Source organism: Heteronotia binoei, chromosome 21 (genome assembly GCF_032191835.1).
Source record: "Heteronotia binoei isolate CCM8104 ecotype False Entrance Well chromosome 21, APGP_CSIRO_Hbin_v1, whole genome shotgun sequence".
In the NCBI taxonomy this organism is placed as follows: domain Eukaryota; kingdom Metazoa; phylum Chordata; class Lepidosauria; order Squamata; family Gekkonidae; genus Heteronotia; species Heteronotia binoei.
In genome coordinates, this window is record NC_083243.1 from 81,858,399 (window position 1) to 81,874,072 (window position 15,674).

At 41.6% G+C, this 15,674-nt stretch overlaps 1 protein-coding gene across 2 annotated transcripts in view; it reads right to left on the minus strand.

Annotated features, from left to right (window-relative positions):
* Window positions 1–15,674, minus strand: part of LOC132590042 (cytosolic phospholipase A2 epsilon-like) — a 139,498-nt gene that overhangs the window by 15,005 nt on the left and 108,819 nt on the right. For both annotated transcript variants that reach the window (XM_060262879.1, XM_060262878.1), the window contains exons 15-16: window positions 6,102–6,239; window positions 2,924–3,037 (exon numbers count right to left, since the gene is read on the minus strand). In XM_060262879.1, coding sequence (XP_060118862.1) covers window positions 2,924–3,037; window positions 6,102–6,239 — 252 coding nt within the window. The remainder of the gene's footprint in view (window positions 1–2,923; window positions 3,038–6,101; window positions 6,240–15,674) is intronic.

Here is a 15,674-nt window from a genome sequence, read left to right on the forward strand (position 1 = left end):
ACTGGGTTTGATCCCCTCTCCTCCACTTGAAGCCAGCTAGGTGACCTTGGGTCAGTCACAGTTCTCATAGCCCCCCAAATAAAATAAATAAACAAACTGAGATCACCACAAAAAGAGCTAGATTTTCAGGCTGTCAGACAATCTTCAGATTTCCTGGCTATACCACACTCACTGCCATATGATAATTATTAATTATTATGCTAAAATTGGAATGATACAAGAACTTCCTACTCCCATATGATTATCATTTATATTCTTTCTGTTTGTTTGTTTTGTTTTATTTGTTTTTATTATATGTATATTTGTATGTATTTTTAATCTTGTTTTATGGTTTTTTATTGTTCATCACCTTGAGGAATCTATATTAGAGGGACCAATGGCTTAGACATTTTTTTTTAAAAAAATAATCAAACCCTAAATGGCTGCTGCTTTCATTGCTGCCCTTTCATTACAATAATATTTATTCCCATGCAAAATAAGATTTGCCAAGACCACAACTCATATCTTCAAGACTATCTCTTCTGGTATGTCTCTCAAAGAGCATCATGCTCTATAGACCAACACCTGGCCTGAAGGATGTCTGCTTAGCCTCAACCAGAGTCAGAGCCTTTTTGGTCCTGGTGCCAGCTGGGTGGAACACTCTCCCTAATGAGATCCAAGCCCTGTAAGGCTTAATGCAGTTTCACAGGGCCTGTAAATGAGATGTTCCACCAAGCCTATGATTGAGATGGTGGAGATCTATTTATATGAGCTTCCCCCTGCTTAGCTTGCTTAGCCTGTTTTGCTTATGTGCTTTACAATGCTTTGTTTGCTTGCTTAATCTTGCATTGTCTCCTGTCTGCTTGTCTCCCTCAATATCACTTACCATCTACCTGCACACAGGTGGGGATCTTAATTAGCAAGCAGTTCAATCATATACCTGCAAACAGGCAGATGATTGAACTGGTACACACAGGTAGATTGCACACCTGCACACAGGTAGATGATTGAGCTGGTGCACACAGGTAGATTGATTAACTGGTGCCATGGATTGTCATTTTGTCAGGTACATGTCCCTGGCAATGGTATGCCTCACTGTTAGGGCTGCCAAGCCCCAGGTCCAGGCAGGATTTCCCCTACCCAGGAGGCTCCCAACCCACCGACCTACACTGGGCCGGCGAGGGGAACTTCCCCCAACATCGCTGGCGTGATGACATTCCTGGATGCTCTAGCCATTTGGGAGGTAAAAACTCTATGGGACATAGGTACCATAGAGTTTTTACCTCCCAAATGACTAGAACTTCCGTAAAAACCATAGAGTTTTCCTGGAAATGCCTAGAGTGGTCCTGCATGGGTGCTGCCATTTTGATGACATCACTTCCGGATGATGTCATCATGATGCTCCGCACACGAGAGAGAGCCCCCCGCTGTGGGAAGCTGGGGACTTGGCAACTCTACTCACTGTATCTGCCTCCTGAACTAGATTGTATCTGCCTCTGGAACTTTATTGCTTTTCCTAATAGAATTGTTGAGCCTACAATGACTTTTATAATTTGTATTCATTATTTAGCAAGTATGCCAATCCTTTATGTAGTGATATGTTTTAGAGTTTTATTATTAATTGAATGTATCATTCTTTATGAATTCATATTGTTCTTTAGACATAATAATTAGCAGTGTCTGTTCACTTTGGAAAGGAGGAACTCCAGCTGCAGGAAGAGAGCCTCACCTAATCTAGTTTCCCTGGTAACAAGGACTGATACCAACCAGAGATGTTTGAGTTATAGGAATGTGGCCTTGAAGAAGGGTACCACTGAGGCCTGGGAATGTAATTCAATGACTTTACACAGGAGTGAGTTAAGTGGGAAAATGTGCTGGGCTGTTAAGAGGTAGACTATATCTGACCTGTAACTTTTGTTTGCTCCTTAGTTTGGCAAGACACAGTCTTGTGCAGGAGTGGCCAAACTTGCTTAACATAAGAGCCACAGAAAATAAACATCAGATGTTTGAGAGCCTCAAGAGAGAGGGGGGGGAAGAGATGGAAAGAAAGTAATTTTAAATGCATTGTCAAAGCTACTCAGCAAAGTGATTTAAAGACACAGATGCCTTCTCTTAACCAGCCAATGGGATGGTGGAGGCTTCAAGAGCCACACAATATGTGTGAAAAAGCCACATGTGGCTCCCAAGCCACAGTTTGGCCACCCTTGGTCTTGTGAATCCATGCTGATAATGGTTGCTACCTGATCTATTTATAAAGCTTCTTCTACCTATACTCAAGGAGTCTTACGATAGTATCTGGGCAAAACTTTACACGTTTGCTGTTGAAGTAATTTATATTATTAGGTTTTAATGATTGTTAACATGATGAATTAATTATTGACTGATTTAATGATGTTGTTTTATTGTTTGTTGTAACCTGCCCTGAGCCTGCTGTGCTGGGGAGAGTGAGATACAAGTCAAAATGAATGAATGAATGAATGAATGAATGAATGAATGAATGAATGAATGAAATGAAATGAAAACGATTAAGTCATTCAGAAAATTAAGCATTAAGCTATTTCCATTGCATCAGATCCAAAAATAGAAGGATGCTCACGGATGCAGATTTCTTCCATCTTTCCCTTATCCTACTGTGTGCTGAGGGGAGCAGGAGACTGATACAAATAAGGGAGATTAGGTGAAATTGCCCCCATTTACCCCTTGCCCTAACTAGGACACTCATACCAGCAGAAGACATCCATGGCCCTTAGTATTCACTTTTTGAGGTGAAAAAAGGTGAGGTGAGGGCTGCTGTGGGAACAGAAAGGTAGGGAATATCCACTTCCAAGCCATTTCATGTATTCTAGGCCTGAACTGGATACAACAACAGGTAATCTATAAATAGAATAGATCCGGCTAGTTTAAAACTTTATATCCCACATACAATGAACAATACTTGACCAACCAATATTTTCTATCTTGTCTCGGGTACATCTGTGCCAATAGTTTTCTTGTGCAACATCATATCCACCATGCAAGGTGTCCAGCACGTTATATGAAAATACATTACTCCACAAACCTGTACAGAGAGATTATTTGGGTTAGGAAGCTTGATTTGGACATTTACCAATCCACATTAAAAGGCAAATCAAAATTCTGAAGAGTAACCACTGAAAGTTCCAAGTAAAAAAAGTATGCACGTCTTTTGCACAGTTCTAACCCTGGCATCTTAGACTGGCATCTAAGACTATCAGAACTAAGAAAAATTTTGACCTGAAACCTTAGAGTTCTGCTGCCACTCTGCTGAAATACTGAATTAGATGACTGAGACTCGTCAGTGCTGATTTACACATTACAGAATTCACATTTTAAACAATGTTTTCTGAGAATTTCCCACTAAAAACTTAATTTACAAGTGTGTGCAGATCTGATTTTAATCAGGACCATGGCATGTGAGGAGAAGGGGCTTAATTTTGTCCTATGTGCCATTTTGACACTTACTACTTAGGTGTCTATCTATGCATGTTTTTGGAATCTGTCCATGAACCTAACTAATACTGATTTCTTTGATTATTTTTCAATAGATGCAGGTAACGAGACAACCCCCCCCCAAAAAAAAAAAACCCAGGGAATTGCTTAGATTTATCAGAGCATTTCCTTTGACAGAAGGATTTTCACTTGCTCAGGACCCCCCCACCACCTATAGCCTCAACTTTCTCAGATGCCCCCACCCCCTATAGCCCCAAATGCTTTTTGACATGCTGTTCCCAAGACCAGCATTTCAGGGGTACTTTGGGCTGCAGTAAGAGAGAAAGCAAGAAAGTTGTGCTCTGCAGTGAGAAAGCGAAAGGAACTATCAAGTGTATCTAGGCCATTGTATCTATCAAGTGTATCTAGGAGCACAGGTCCATCAGTGGCTATTAGCCACAGTGTGTGTGTATATATAAAAAATTTTTTGCCACTGTGTGACACAGAGTGTTGGACTGGATGGGCCGTTGGCCTGATCCAACATGGCTTCTCTTATGTTCTTATGTTCTAGGCCAACATATCCTCTCTATGGTCATTTAAAGGATGTATCTGATGATGACAGTAGGGAACAAACTGGGAGTGACTCCATACTTTTCAAACAGATTACTTTAATCACCTGACTATGAACTTGGTGGTGTGTGTGCGGCTTCTCCAGTAATTGAGAATACATGGCTTGTGACTGTGCCAGTGCAAAAGCTTCTGCAAGCCTGCAATACCAGTGTTGCTCATTGAACCGCTACTTGGCTCTGTAATATATTCAGTTAGTGTACAGGCACAAAGATAATTGCCATGGTGCTCAAGCCTAGGGATGACTCATGAACCTTTTGTGCATGATTAATTTTGACTGATTCATGGTTCACAAATTGCAGCCAGGCCACAAATCACCATGAACTTTTAACGCAGTTCATGGAGGTTTGGGGAGAACAAAAAATAGGAATTTAAACCCCTGCATTCTCCTCCCCACGAAAGCCACCAAAACAGCTGAGCCTGCTCTCTTCATTCAGCTATTTAAAGGGGCTTTCTTGGGCAGTCAAGCCCTGGGGCTCATCACCCAGGAAAGCCCCTTTAAATGGCTAAGATGTGTGCAGCAAACTTCTCCAGCACTCAGCTGTTTAAAGCAGCTTTCTTAGGCAGCCAGGCCCTGAAGCTCAGTGCCCAAGAAAGTCTCTTTAAACAGCTGATCCACGCAGAGGGGTTTGCTTCATACATCTCAGCTGTTTAAAGGGGCTTTCTTGGGTTCAGCTTCAAGCCACTTAAACCAAACAGCTGAGCAGAGTGCAAAGTTTCATTCTAACAAAGAGCTTTGCTAGAAACATTCTAGTAGTAGCATTGACTATATAGTCAATCTTATCTATGAAAAAGCCAGCGCTTTTTGAGGAATGCTGCGGCAGTCACACAACCCCTGTCTGGCTGCTGGGAGTGGCATGGGCCACACACACACAGAAAAACATTCACACTGCTCCTGCACATGTGCAGCATGTGCATGGCATGCCCCAGCCATTCAGATGGCTGGAAACGTTCCAGGGAGCCACACGGAGGAGTTTGCTACCGAGATGTTCCCAGTGGCTATTTGTTCTGATCCTAGCCCATCCTACAATGAGGTAAGGATGGGCGGGCTGCAGGGGGACAGATGTGCACATGCAAATGCACACATTAAATTCAGGTTGGGGGTTGCTATGGTGGAGCTAAATTCCCTTTGATCACACTTCAAGTTTGGACATCTTAGATTTTTTAGGCGAAAGCTCAGTATGATTCTCCACTTAGATTCTAGGCCGAACACATTGTTTTTCATGCACATAACTGAAAGTTGGGTACAGAAATTATTGGGAAGAGTTTCACTGCAGAATTTTCAGACAAATATGTGTGTTCTGCTTTGAAGCAAATGGGAAGAAGAGAAGGAGGAGGAAGAGGAGGAGAAAAGCAATGACATACCATTTGCTGTCTTTGCTCTATGTATAAAGCATTGTACACATTCAGAATAATTGTATTGTCCTGTTTCTTGGACTGTGCCACTTCAGACTGCAGTTGGAGAGATCATGGATGACTGACTGCTTCCCTTGCAAAACTACCAAAATGCCCTTGGAAAACCAAGATATCATCAGATAAATATAAAGACCAGCGTTACTCCTTCTTGAAACGGAAATACTGAGACATGTAAGCCCTTACCTGCAGTTGTTAATTGCTAGGTTCCTAGCCAACCTGTACCATTTGTGATTTATTTTAGTACATTCATCCAAGGTGTTCGGGGTACAGTACATTGCTCAGTGCTCCTCCATTTTATCTTCACAACAACCCTGAGAGGTAGGTTATGCTTGGGGGCAGGCAAAATAACCTGGTAAGCATCACAACAGAGTAGGGATTTGAAGCAGGGTCATCCAGATCCTCATTCAACACTATCCATGACACCACACAGACTTATACCTAATATGTTGGGTAAGTCTTGTAAGGAGATCCAAGTTGGTATCAGTTACATTCAGTATCAACAGAATTAGATTCAATACACAGACTAGCATTTGTGATATTTTAAGCTTTTTGAGCTTTCATGCTTCACTGGTTTGGGAGGATTTATAACGTTACCTGCAACAAAATATGGTCAAGTAAATAAAGTAAGTCACCTTTCATGTAGCAGATTCCAGATTCTGGAACTTTCTTCATCAACCGACCCATAAAGAATTTGCTTCCAAAATCGTCGGAACGAATATAGGCACCATATTTTAGTAATCCAACCTCATAGGGAGTAAATTCCAGCCACTCTACAAAATAGGTTCAAATTATGATTTGTTGCACAAAATCAAATTTAGAGTATAAACTAGTTACCTAAAGAAAATTAACATGAGTGTCACAAAGAAAACAGAGGCTGAGTTTGTATCACAATATGTGAAATTGCCCTCAGATACAGTTGTCTAATGATGTATCCAACGTATGCAGCATCCCCATGAAATGCTGCCCCTCTTTTTCTGAAATGTATACATTCATTTGCCTTGTGTTGTGATGTCACAACCTTACTCCACATTATTGACACATGACATGATGAAGCCATGAGACTAGATACAACACACTACAGAAGGGGAGAACTTGTCATGGAAATGTTCATAACCCCAGTGCCTCGTTACTCATGCAGGCCTAGCCTACCTTTGAAGCTTTTTTCTTTTCTTTTTCTGACTCTATGGAGAGAATAGCTTTTCTAGGAGTAACTAAACATTTGGTATTGGTAAGGATTAAAATAACACATTCAACAGTTTTATACCGCAAGAACATTTATAATAATTTTAAAATGACTCCAATGTAGAAGAAAAGTCTAGAGGTTGCCTAATTGGAATTTTGTCAAAAATGTGCTACCTTGGAAAAATTCATTATACTAACATTCCTAGCAGCAAAATTCCTGATCTAATTTTGTAGTCAATTCCCCACTGTCCTGCACAAAAGAAAACTTGTGTTTTAGTGATACCCCATAAATTGAGCAGGTTTGTTTTCTTGCATGTATAATGTTAACGTTATGTACCATTCCATCAAGATTTACATTCCATTGAAAGTAATATAATTAGCAAATAGATAATTAAATAAAAATAGGAAAAAACAACCTAACTGTGATTCTGGGTATCTGTCAACATTGCTCTCAAAATAATATATATTCCAAGAGCTTCTTGATGTCTTCAAAGTATTCCCAAAGTTTTTGTCTTGTTAGAGCTGGCCCATAACATTATCACATAGAACCATGCTCATCTTTCCTTTTCAACTTCAAGAAAGAGGGATGGGGTACAGTTTTGTCCCCACCAGAAACAAGGCTCAGATTACAGCATTGCGATTCAAATCAAAGAATTTCTGGAGTGGGCCCAGGTTTTGCTCTGGAAAAAAGGAAGACATCAGTTGTAGGTGTTACAGTCTTCCTCTTCCTGGCCTTGGAGACCTTGAGGCATGAAACATTGATGAGATTTTGTGTGTGTACACCCCAGATCTGCATACACACCCAACAATTACTATCCTCAAGTCTACTTTCTGTATAATATTTTCCCTTCATAAAACTGGCAGTTCAAGAAGTACCATTAACAGAAAGCAGGTAACAATGATACCATCACCACTGCTTAGAATGTTAAAAACAATCATTTGCATGAGAACTGAGGCACTGAAAGAACATTCAAAGAAGAGGACAAAGAGTATCTTGGGAAGTTCAGAGAATGGAAGAAAACAGGAAGTCAGAGACAAGGTGGATGACAAAATTAAGAGCAATTTGGAGATTTCTGATGCACCAAGCGTGTGAAGGCCATTATCTTGTAAAACATCTGACTTTTAAAACCATAAATTAAAACCAATCTACTCCAATGCTGAGCTTTCAGTGCCATCCCAAAAAGAGACAATAAAGTAATATTAAAAACAACGGATAGAAACCTCTGGTTCTCACATCACCAGTGCAAAGGAGAGACAACAACCTGCTGTTTTGACACCCATGGTACATGTGACCATTAGCTCAAAACTCATATCAGATCTCTCTTGTCCAACCTCATAGGCAATAAATTCCAGCCACTCTACAAAATAGGTTCAAAACTCTCTTGTCAGGTTCTACCACTATTCCTGCAGCAATTAAAACAACCCTGACTGACAACTGAGGCCTCAGCAATGGTGCAGTTAAATAATTTTGGACCTTAAATTTAATTGATTTATAGACTTTCCTATTTAGATGGCCATGCATATTACCTCACTTACTTGTCATGTAAAACACCGAACATTTTCCACATGAATGAAAACTGTGAAGCTTATTGGTTAGATGTTGCTTCCAAACTCAGGGCTTTTTTTGAGCAGGAATGCACAGGAATGCAGTTCCGGCTGGCTTGGTGCCAGGGTGTGTGACCTTGTATGCAAATGAGTTCCTGCTGGGTTTTTTCTACCAAAAAAGCCCAGTCCAAACTGATTTGAACCATGTTGCCTCTATAAATTAAGTGCAAGGGATTCTCCAGGGCAAGTAACAATTTTCCATTTTCCATTTCCATTAGTGACAGTCCCACAGTTGCTGGAAGGATATTCTATTATCTATTTTACAAAGCACTGGTATACTGGCTATAGAAAATAAGAAATTCCTCTCCCATTTGTCCTCCCGCAGAGATAACTTCTGCCTCTCCCATAATGTTAGCACTCTTGGGTACGCAATGATGTTGATGGGCAGTAAATTTACACATAATTACACATGAAACTGTCTTATACTGAGTAAGTACCTTGGTCATATGTACCAAAGTCAGTATTGTCTATCCTGACTGGCAGTGGGTCTCCAAGGTCTCAGACAGAGGTCTTTCACATCACCTACTACCCTATCCTTTTAAGTGGAGGTGCTGGGGACTGAACCCAGGACCTTCTACATGGAAAGCAGATGCTGTACCACTGAGCTAAGGCCCCTTCACAGTAGATTCAACACAGACAAAAGGAAGTACTCCCTTACTCTTAGAATGATAGGCTCATGGAATTAGCTCCTGCAGGATGTGGAAATGGCCACTACTTTAGTGAACTTCAAGAAGCTATGGAATGGATTCATGGAGGACAGGTCCATCAATGGCTATTACAAGTGATGACTAACAAGAACCTCCATATTCAGAGACAGCAACCTTTGGGATATCAGTCCTCAGGGCAACATGGGACAGTTTGGCCTTCATGCTTATCTTGCAGTTCTTCTTGGGATAACTTATTGGCTACTGCATGAAACAGGATGCTGGACTAGATGGACTACTGGTTTGATATAGCATGGCTACTCTTATGGCCTTATATTGCAAACATAAATTCTCATCTCCTAACAGTTCTAATCCCTTTTTCTACTTTTCAAACTACTAAGCCATGTTACTTCTTCATACGTGCTGTGAGCCTAGGCTTCCCAATCCCCAGGTCCCAGCGGGGGATCCCCCGGTTTTACAGACTTCCCCCCTCCCCCAGCCAGCTGGCCAGTGGGGGAAGCCCCGCCCCCACAACCATCATGCACCTCCATGAACAATTCGCATAAGGAATTATGGGGAATTGATCCGCAGTTATCGGGGGCTCTGGGGGGGGGGCTGTTTTTTGAGATAGAGACACCAAATTTTCAGTATAGCATCTAGTGCTTCTCCCAAAAATACCTCCCAAGTTTCAAAAAGATTGGACCAGGGGGCCCAATTCTAGGAACCCCAAAAGAAGGTGCCCCTATCCTTCATTATTTCCTATGGAAGGAAGGCATTTAAAAAGATGTGTAGTCGCTTTAAATGTGATGGCCAGAACTCCCCTGAAGTTCAATTATGCTTATCACACCCTTGCTTTTAGCTCCACCCCCAATGTCTCCTGGCTCCACCCCAAAGTCTCCTGGCTCCACCCCCAAAGTCCCCAGATATTTCTTGAATTGGACTTGGCAACCCTATGTGAGCCGCCCTGAGCCACTTGTTGGGAAGGGTGGGATAGAAATTATAAAAATAAATAAATAAATAAATAAATACCCCTCCTCTTTTCATGAATCTTGTATTTTTTCTTTTCCTCCTTTAAAACACTTCATACAGGTGAAAAATCTTCAAAGGTCAGCCATGCGTCTGCTTTCCCCCAGACTAGTCCATGTTTTAGTGACAAAAACTGACAAGGTTAGTATATTAATCTGTCAGCAAAGCAAATATATATTCCATTGATATATTTTCTTGATTAACCAAAACAGGGGTGGGAGGGGTGGGCTCCATCTTCAGGCAATCTGCGCCCCCTTGCCCAGATTGCCCGAAGGTATGGGCTGGGTTGTCACCAATATGCGGATGACACCCAGCTCTATCTGCTTATGGACGGCCGGCCCGCCTGCGTCCCAGAAAATCTGGACCGGGCGTTACAGGCAGTGGCTAGGTGGCTTAGGCTGAGCGGGCTGAAGCTGAACCCAGCGAAGACAGAGGTCCTTTGCTTGGGTCGCTGCGGCCCGGGAAGGGAAATCCCCCTGCCAGTTTTTGACGGCGCGCCGCTGACAGCGTCGGGCAGGGTCAAGAGCCTGGGGGTGCTATTGGAGCCTTCTCTGACGATGGAGGCTCAGATAGCAGCCACTGCCAAGTCCGCTTTTTTTCACCTTAGGCGGGCGAGACAGTTGGCCCCCTTCCTGGAGCGCGACGACCTAGCAACAGTGATTCATGCTACGGTCACCTCGAGGTTGGACTACTGTAATGCCCTCTACATGGGGCTACCCTTGTGCTGGACCCGGAAACTGCAGTTGGTGCAGAACGCTGCTGCCCGGCTGCTATTAGGGCTCCCAAGATGGGAGCACATTCGGCCGGGGCTCCGGGATCTGCACTGGCTGCCAGTAACATTCCGAGTCCAGTACAAGGTGTTGGTCATTACCTTTAAAGCCCTGTATGGCCTAGGACCTGCCTACCTTAGGAACCGTCTCTCCCCACACGTTCCCCAGAGAGTACTACGTTCCGGCTCACAAAATCTGCTGGTAGTCCCTGGGCCAAAGGAGGCCCGCCTAAAATCCACCAGGGATCGGGCCTTCTCAACAGCGGCACCTTACTGGTGGAACCAGCTGCCGGAGGAGGTGCAGGCCCTGCGGGACCTAGGGCAGTTCCGCAGGGCCTGCAAGACAGCCCTCTTCCGGCAGGCCTATAACACCTAACTGATACTTTGGATGGAACATCTTTGGATGGAACAAAATGCTCTTATAGACCGCTGGCTTTATTTTATCTTGTTTTATTAACTATGCTTTTATTGTATCTGTAAATGTTTTAAATGGAATTGTATGAATCATTATGTTGTGAGCCGCCCTGAGACACTTCGGTGAGAAGGGCGGGATATAAGTTCATTAAATAAATAAATAAATAAATAAATAAATCTTGGGTATCCTGCCCCCCCAGGGAAAGTGTATGCGCAATACATAGCCTCTCCTTCCCGGTGTAGTGAACGCCGCGTGGTCACTGTCCGGCTATGCCTGGCAGATGGTCACTGCAATGGCCTCTCCTGCATTACTGCATCCGTGGCAACACCTTCTTGCTGGTCCCCCCCCCCCCCGTTTCTCACAGAGTTTGCCATGTCATGGTGCAACCGAATGTCCAGCGGTATAACCGGATGGGCAGGCTGGGCTCACCAACCTCGCCAGCCAAGAGAAGGAAAACTCTAACATCAAACCCAGGCAGATAGAGCTCGTTAATGTAACACCTACCACCTGGAGGACTCGCTGCCGGCGTCCCGGCTTACTGGGCCATGGCAGATGACCCCAAGGTGAAAGGGTGGAGCCAGTACCGTGCACACTGTGTTTCACCTAAAAATTCCTCTGTGCAGGCCTGAAGGGCATATCCACATCCACAACCCACAACACACCAAGTCCTGCAGCGATGGGCAAGGGGCGAAACGGCAGGTAGAAGATGCCACTGGAAGCCGCAGTCCCGATCCTGCATGTAGGCGGTTCAGGGTATTGGTCACCTGATGCTGACCCGGAGATGAAAGCATTTTTCGGCAGCACCCTGAATGACCAAGCAGCCTTATCTAGGGACAGCACTGCTTGCTCCACACGGAGAGGGGCCTAGAAAAGGTGGCCTAAACAAAGCTCGTCTCCCCCACCCCAGTTGGCTAGCCGCGGTCAACGGGCATCGTTACTTGCGGTCAAAAATAACAACAAAGAAAAGGCATGCACCTGCCTCACAAAGTGTGCAAAGACTTTTTTTTTTTGAAAAAGAATTTTTAGATTTTATTGATAAGAGTAAAGAAATCAAAAGAAACAGAAAAACATATATAGGACAAAAATAACAACATTCTCAATCACCCAGAAAACAAATCAACACAAACAAGTATAACATCTAACAAACAAAACACCTACCCAGCCATACACGCTGGGAGATGGAAAGGATTAAACATCTACATATTGAACAGAAAGAATGTCCCATATTTACTCAATTCCAGCATCTCTACTTTTAACCCATTTATAAACAGGATCCCATTCCTCTTGACATTTTTGGACATTGCCATTTCTTAATCTTGTAGATAGTAAATCAGATTCTGTGGCAGCCAACAGTTTGTTAATAAACTCATCTCTATTAGGAATTATGTCATTTTCCCAGTACTTAGCATATAGAATTCTAGCAGTAGTAACTATATACAATAATATTTTCAGTTTAGGAAGAGGCAAACTCTGTCTACAAATATTCAGCAAATACAATTCCGGTACATGGTTAATATGCATTTTTAGGATTTTTTGGATCCAAATATTCACCTGCGACCAATATTTTTTTGCCGCTTTACATTTCCACCATATATGAAACAAAGACCCTTTAACTTCTAGACATTTCCAGCATTTGTTAGAGTAAGAAGGATAAATTTTGGCCAACCTATCTGGTGTAAGATACCATCTATAGACCATTTTATATAGGTTTTCTTTCCATTCTGCTGGTTTCAACAATTTTAAGTTTTGCTTCCATAATCTTTCCCATTCTTCCAAATCTATATTGTAGCCGAAATCCTTCAGCCAGCGGATCCATGCTTCCTTCACAACCTCATCTTGCATCTTAATTTGAAGCAGCCAGTCATATACCTTAGAAATTATCTTTTGTTTAGAGTCCAAAATAAGATCTAAGTCCAGTGGTGTGCTCGCAAACCCCTTTTCTTTGTCATTGCGATATCTTGATTTAAGTTGGCACTGAAGCCACCAACTTAGCTTAAGAGTCTCCTCCTCGATCAATTCGTTGTGATCATTTAAAAGATAAGTGTAATCTTGCACGATATCCCAATTATACAAGTTTGGATGAGTCAAAGCTTCAATCGGAGATAACCACTTTGGAGTATGAGTGTAGTAAACTTTAATTTCCTCCCAAGTCCTATACAAGGACTTCCTTATTTCATGTCTAAAAAAGCGACCAGTTTTTGTAGGGGTATGATATCACATATAGCTATGCCAGCCTTCTCCCAGTCCAGCGCCCTCGATGGTCAATAGTTTTCTATTATCCAATTTACACCAAGCTCTCAACCAAGCAATACAGCAAGCTTTATAGTACAAATTCCAATCCGGTAATGCTAGACCTCCTCTTAATTTACTATCTTGTAGGACTTTCAGTTTAATTCTAGCTTTCTTGCCTTGCCAAATAAAGGCCTTAGTCATGAGGTTAAGTTGTTGAAAAAATAATTTAGGCAGCGTAATTGGAATTGTTTGAAACAGAAATAGAATTCTTGGAAGAATGTTCATTTTAACTGTAGCAATCCTGCCTAGAAGAGAGATTTGTAGGTCTTTCCAGTTGGTAAGATCATTACGAAGTTCTTTTAATATTTTTTCATAGTTGTCTCTGTATAAGGATTTTAAGTCATTTGTCAGCTGTATCCCCAAATACTTTATCTTCTTTTCACATTTAAAACCTGACAATTGTTCTAAGAGTTCGATTTGTTCTTTCTCGATATTTTTGGTTAAAAATTTCGTTTTTGCGACATTCAACTTGAATCCCGATACTTCTCCGAATTCTCTTAATCTTTGCTTTAAAAATACCATCGAGGAAGAGGGTTGCTCCAAGGTAAATACAAGATCATCTGCAAACGCCAACGTCTTAAACTCTACATTATTAATTCTAGTCCCTCGGATTTGGGTGTCATCTCTAATCTTCTTAATCAACGGTTCTAATGTCAAAATGAAAAGTAAAGGGGATAGCGGACACCCCTGTCTCGTACCTTGTTCTATCTCTATTATATCGGTCATCACACCATTGAAGCTCACTTTGGCTATCTGTTTTGAGTAAACCGCTTCTACCATTTTGGAGAACCTTTCACCACAACCAACGGCAGACAACGTTGCTTTGATAAAGTTCCAGTTGACGTTGTCAAAAGCCTTCTCTGCATCTACAAAAATAGCCGCAAATTCCTTGTCCGAATGCTCTCTGTAGTATTCAAACAAATTCAAGAGTAACCTCACATTCTGGCTCATCAAACGTCCTGGAACAAAGCCAGCTTGGTCTTCATGGATTAATCCAGCGATTACTTTCTTCAATCTATTTGCTAATATAGCTGCATATATCTTGTAGTCACTGTTCAAAAGTGAAATTGGTCTATAATTTTTAATTTCAGAAGGATCAGTACCTTCCTTATGAATAAGCGTAATTAAGGCTTCTTTCCAAGTATCTGGGATCTCAGCTGTGTTGTAAGCGTTTTCAAGTACTCTTTTAAAGGGCAGCAATAGTGAGTCTTCGAAGGCTCTAAAAAATTCAATCGGAAGACCATCTGGACCTGGAGTTTTATTACTCTTTTGCTGTCTAATTACATCCACAATCTCCTGTATTGAAATGGGGGATTCCAGGCTTGTTCGCTGTTCCTTTGTTAATTGTTTCATTTCTGCCGTCTTTATGTATTCTTCTTGTTTTGGTAGTTCCATCTTCTGCTTTTTATAGAGACACCGGTAAAAGTCTTGAATAATTTCTTTCATTTGAAGATTTTGAAATACTTCCTCCTGAACTTGATTTTTCAACATTTTTATAGTTTTTTTCTCTTTCTCCTTTCGCAACCTGTAGGCCAACCATCTACTCACTTTATTCGCGTTTTCGAAGTAATTTTGCCTTACCCATTTCAGTTTTTTCTCAATTTCTTCCGCCAAAAGAGTGTTTATTTGATGTTGAACAAAAGTGATTCTCGACTTCATCTCCTTTGAGTTTCCAATTTTCTGCTGTTCCTCAAGATGCTTCAATTTTGTAATAAGTTCATTGTAGGCTTTCCTTTGTTCTCTCTTCTTTTTTGATGAATATCTAATCGCAAGGCCTCTGAAAAAAGCTTTGAATGCATCCCATATAGTTGACATTTTCGTATCTTTTTCCAAGTTTAATTTAAAAAATTCTTGAATCTCTTTTTTGGCCCCATCCAAAAATTGGGGCTCTTTCAAAATTTGTAAATTTAAGGACCAACGGGGGTTTCTTGACTGCTCCTGTAAAGTTAACACAATTGGGCTGTGGTCAGCGTAGGACTGGGGAAGAATATCAACTTGGTTAACAGACAATATCATACCCAAAGATATCCAAAACATATCAATTCTTGACCAAGATTTGTGTGCGTGGGAGTAAAAAGTAAAATCTCTTGTAGTTGGATTTTTTGTCCTCCAAGCATCAACCAAATTCAATTCATGTGCCATTTTCAAAAAGGTACTAGGTAATAAATTTCGATGTTTCTTCTTTCTTTGAGGGTCATCATATTTTTTATCCATTTTGATGTCAAATATAGCATTAAAATCTCCAACAATGCAGTATCTATCCGAATTGTAT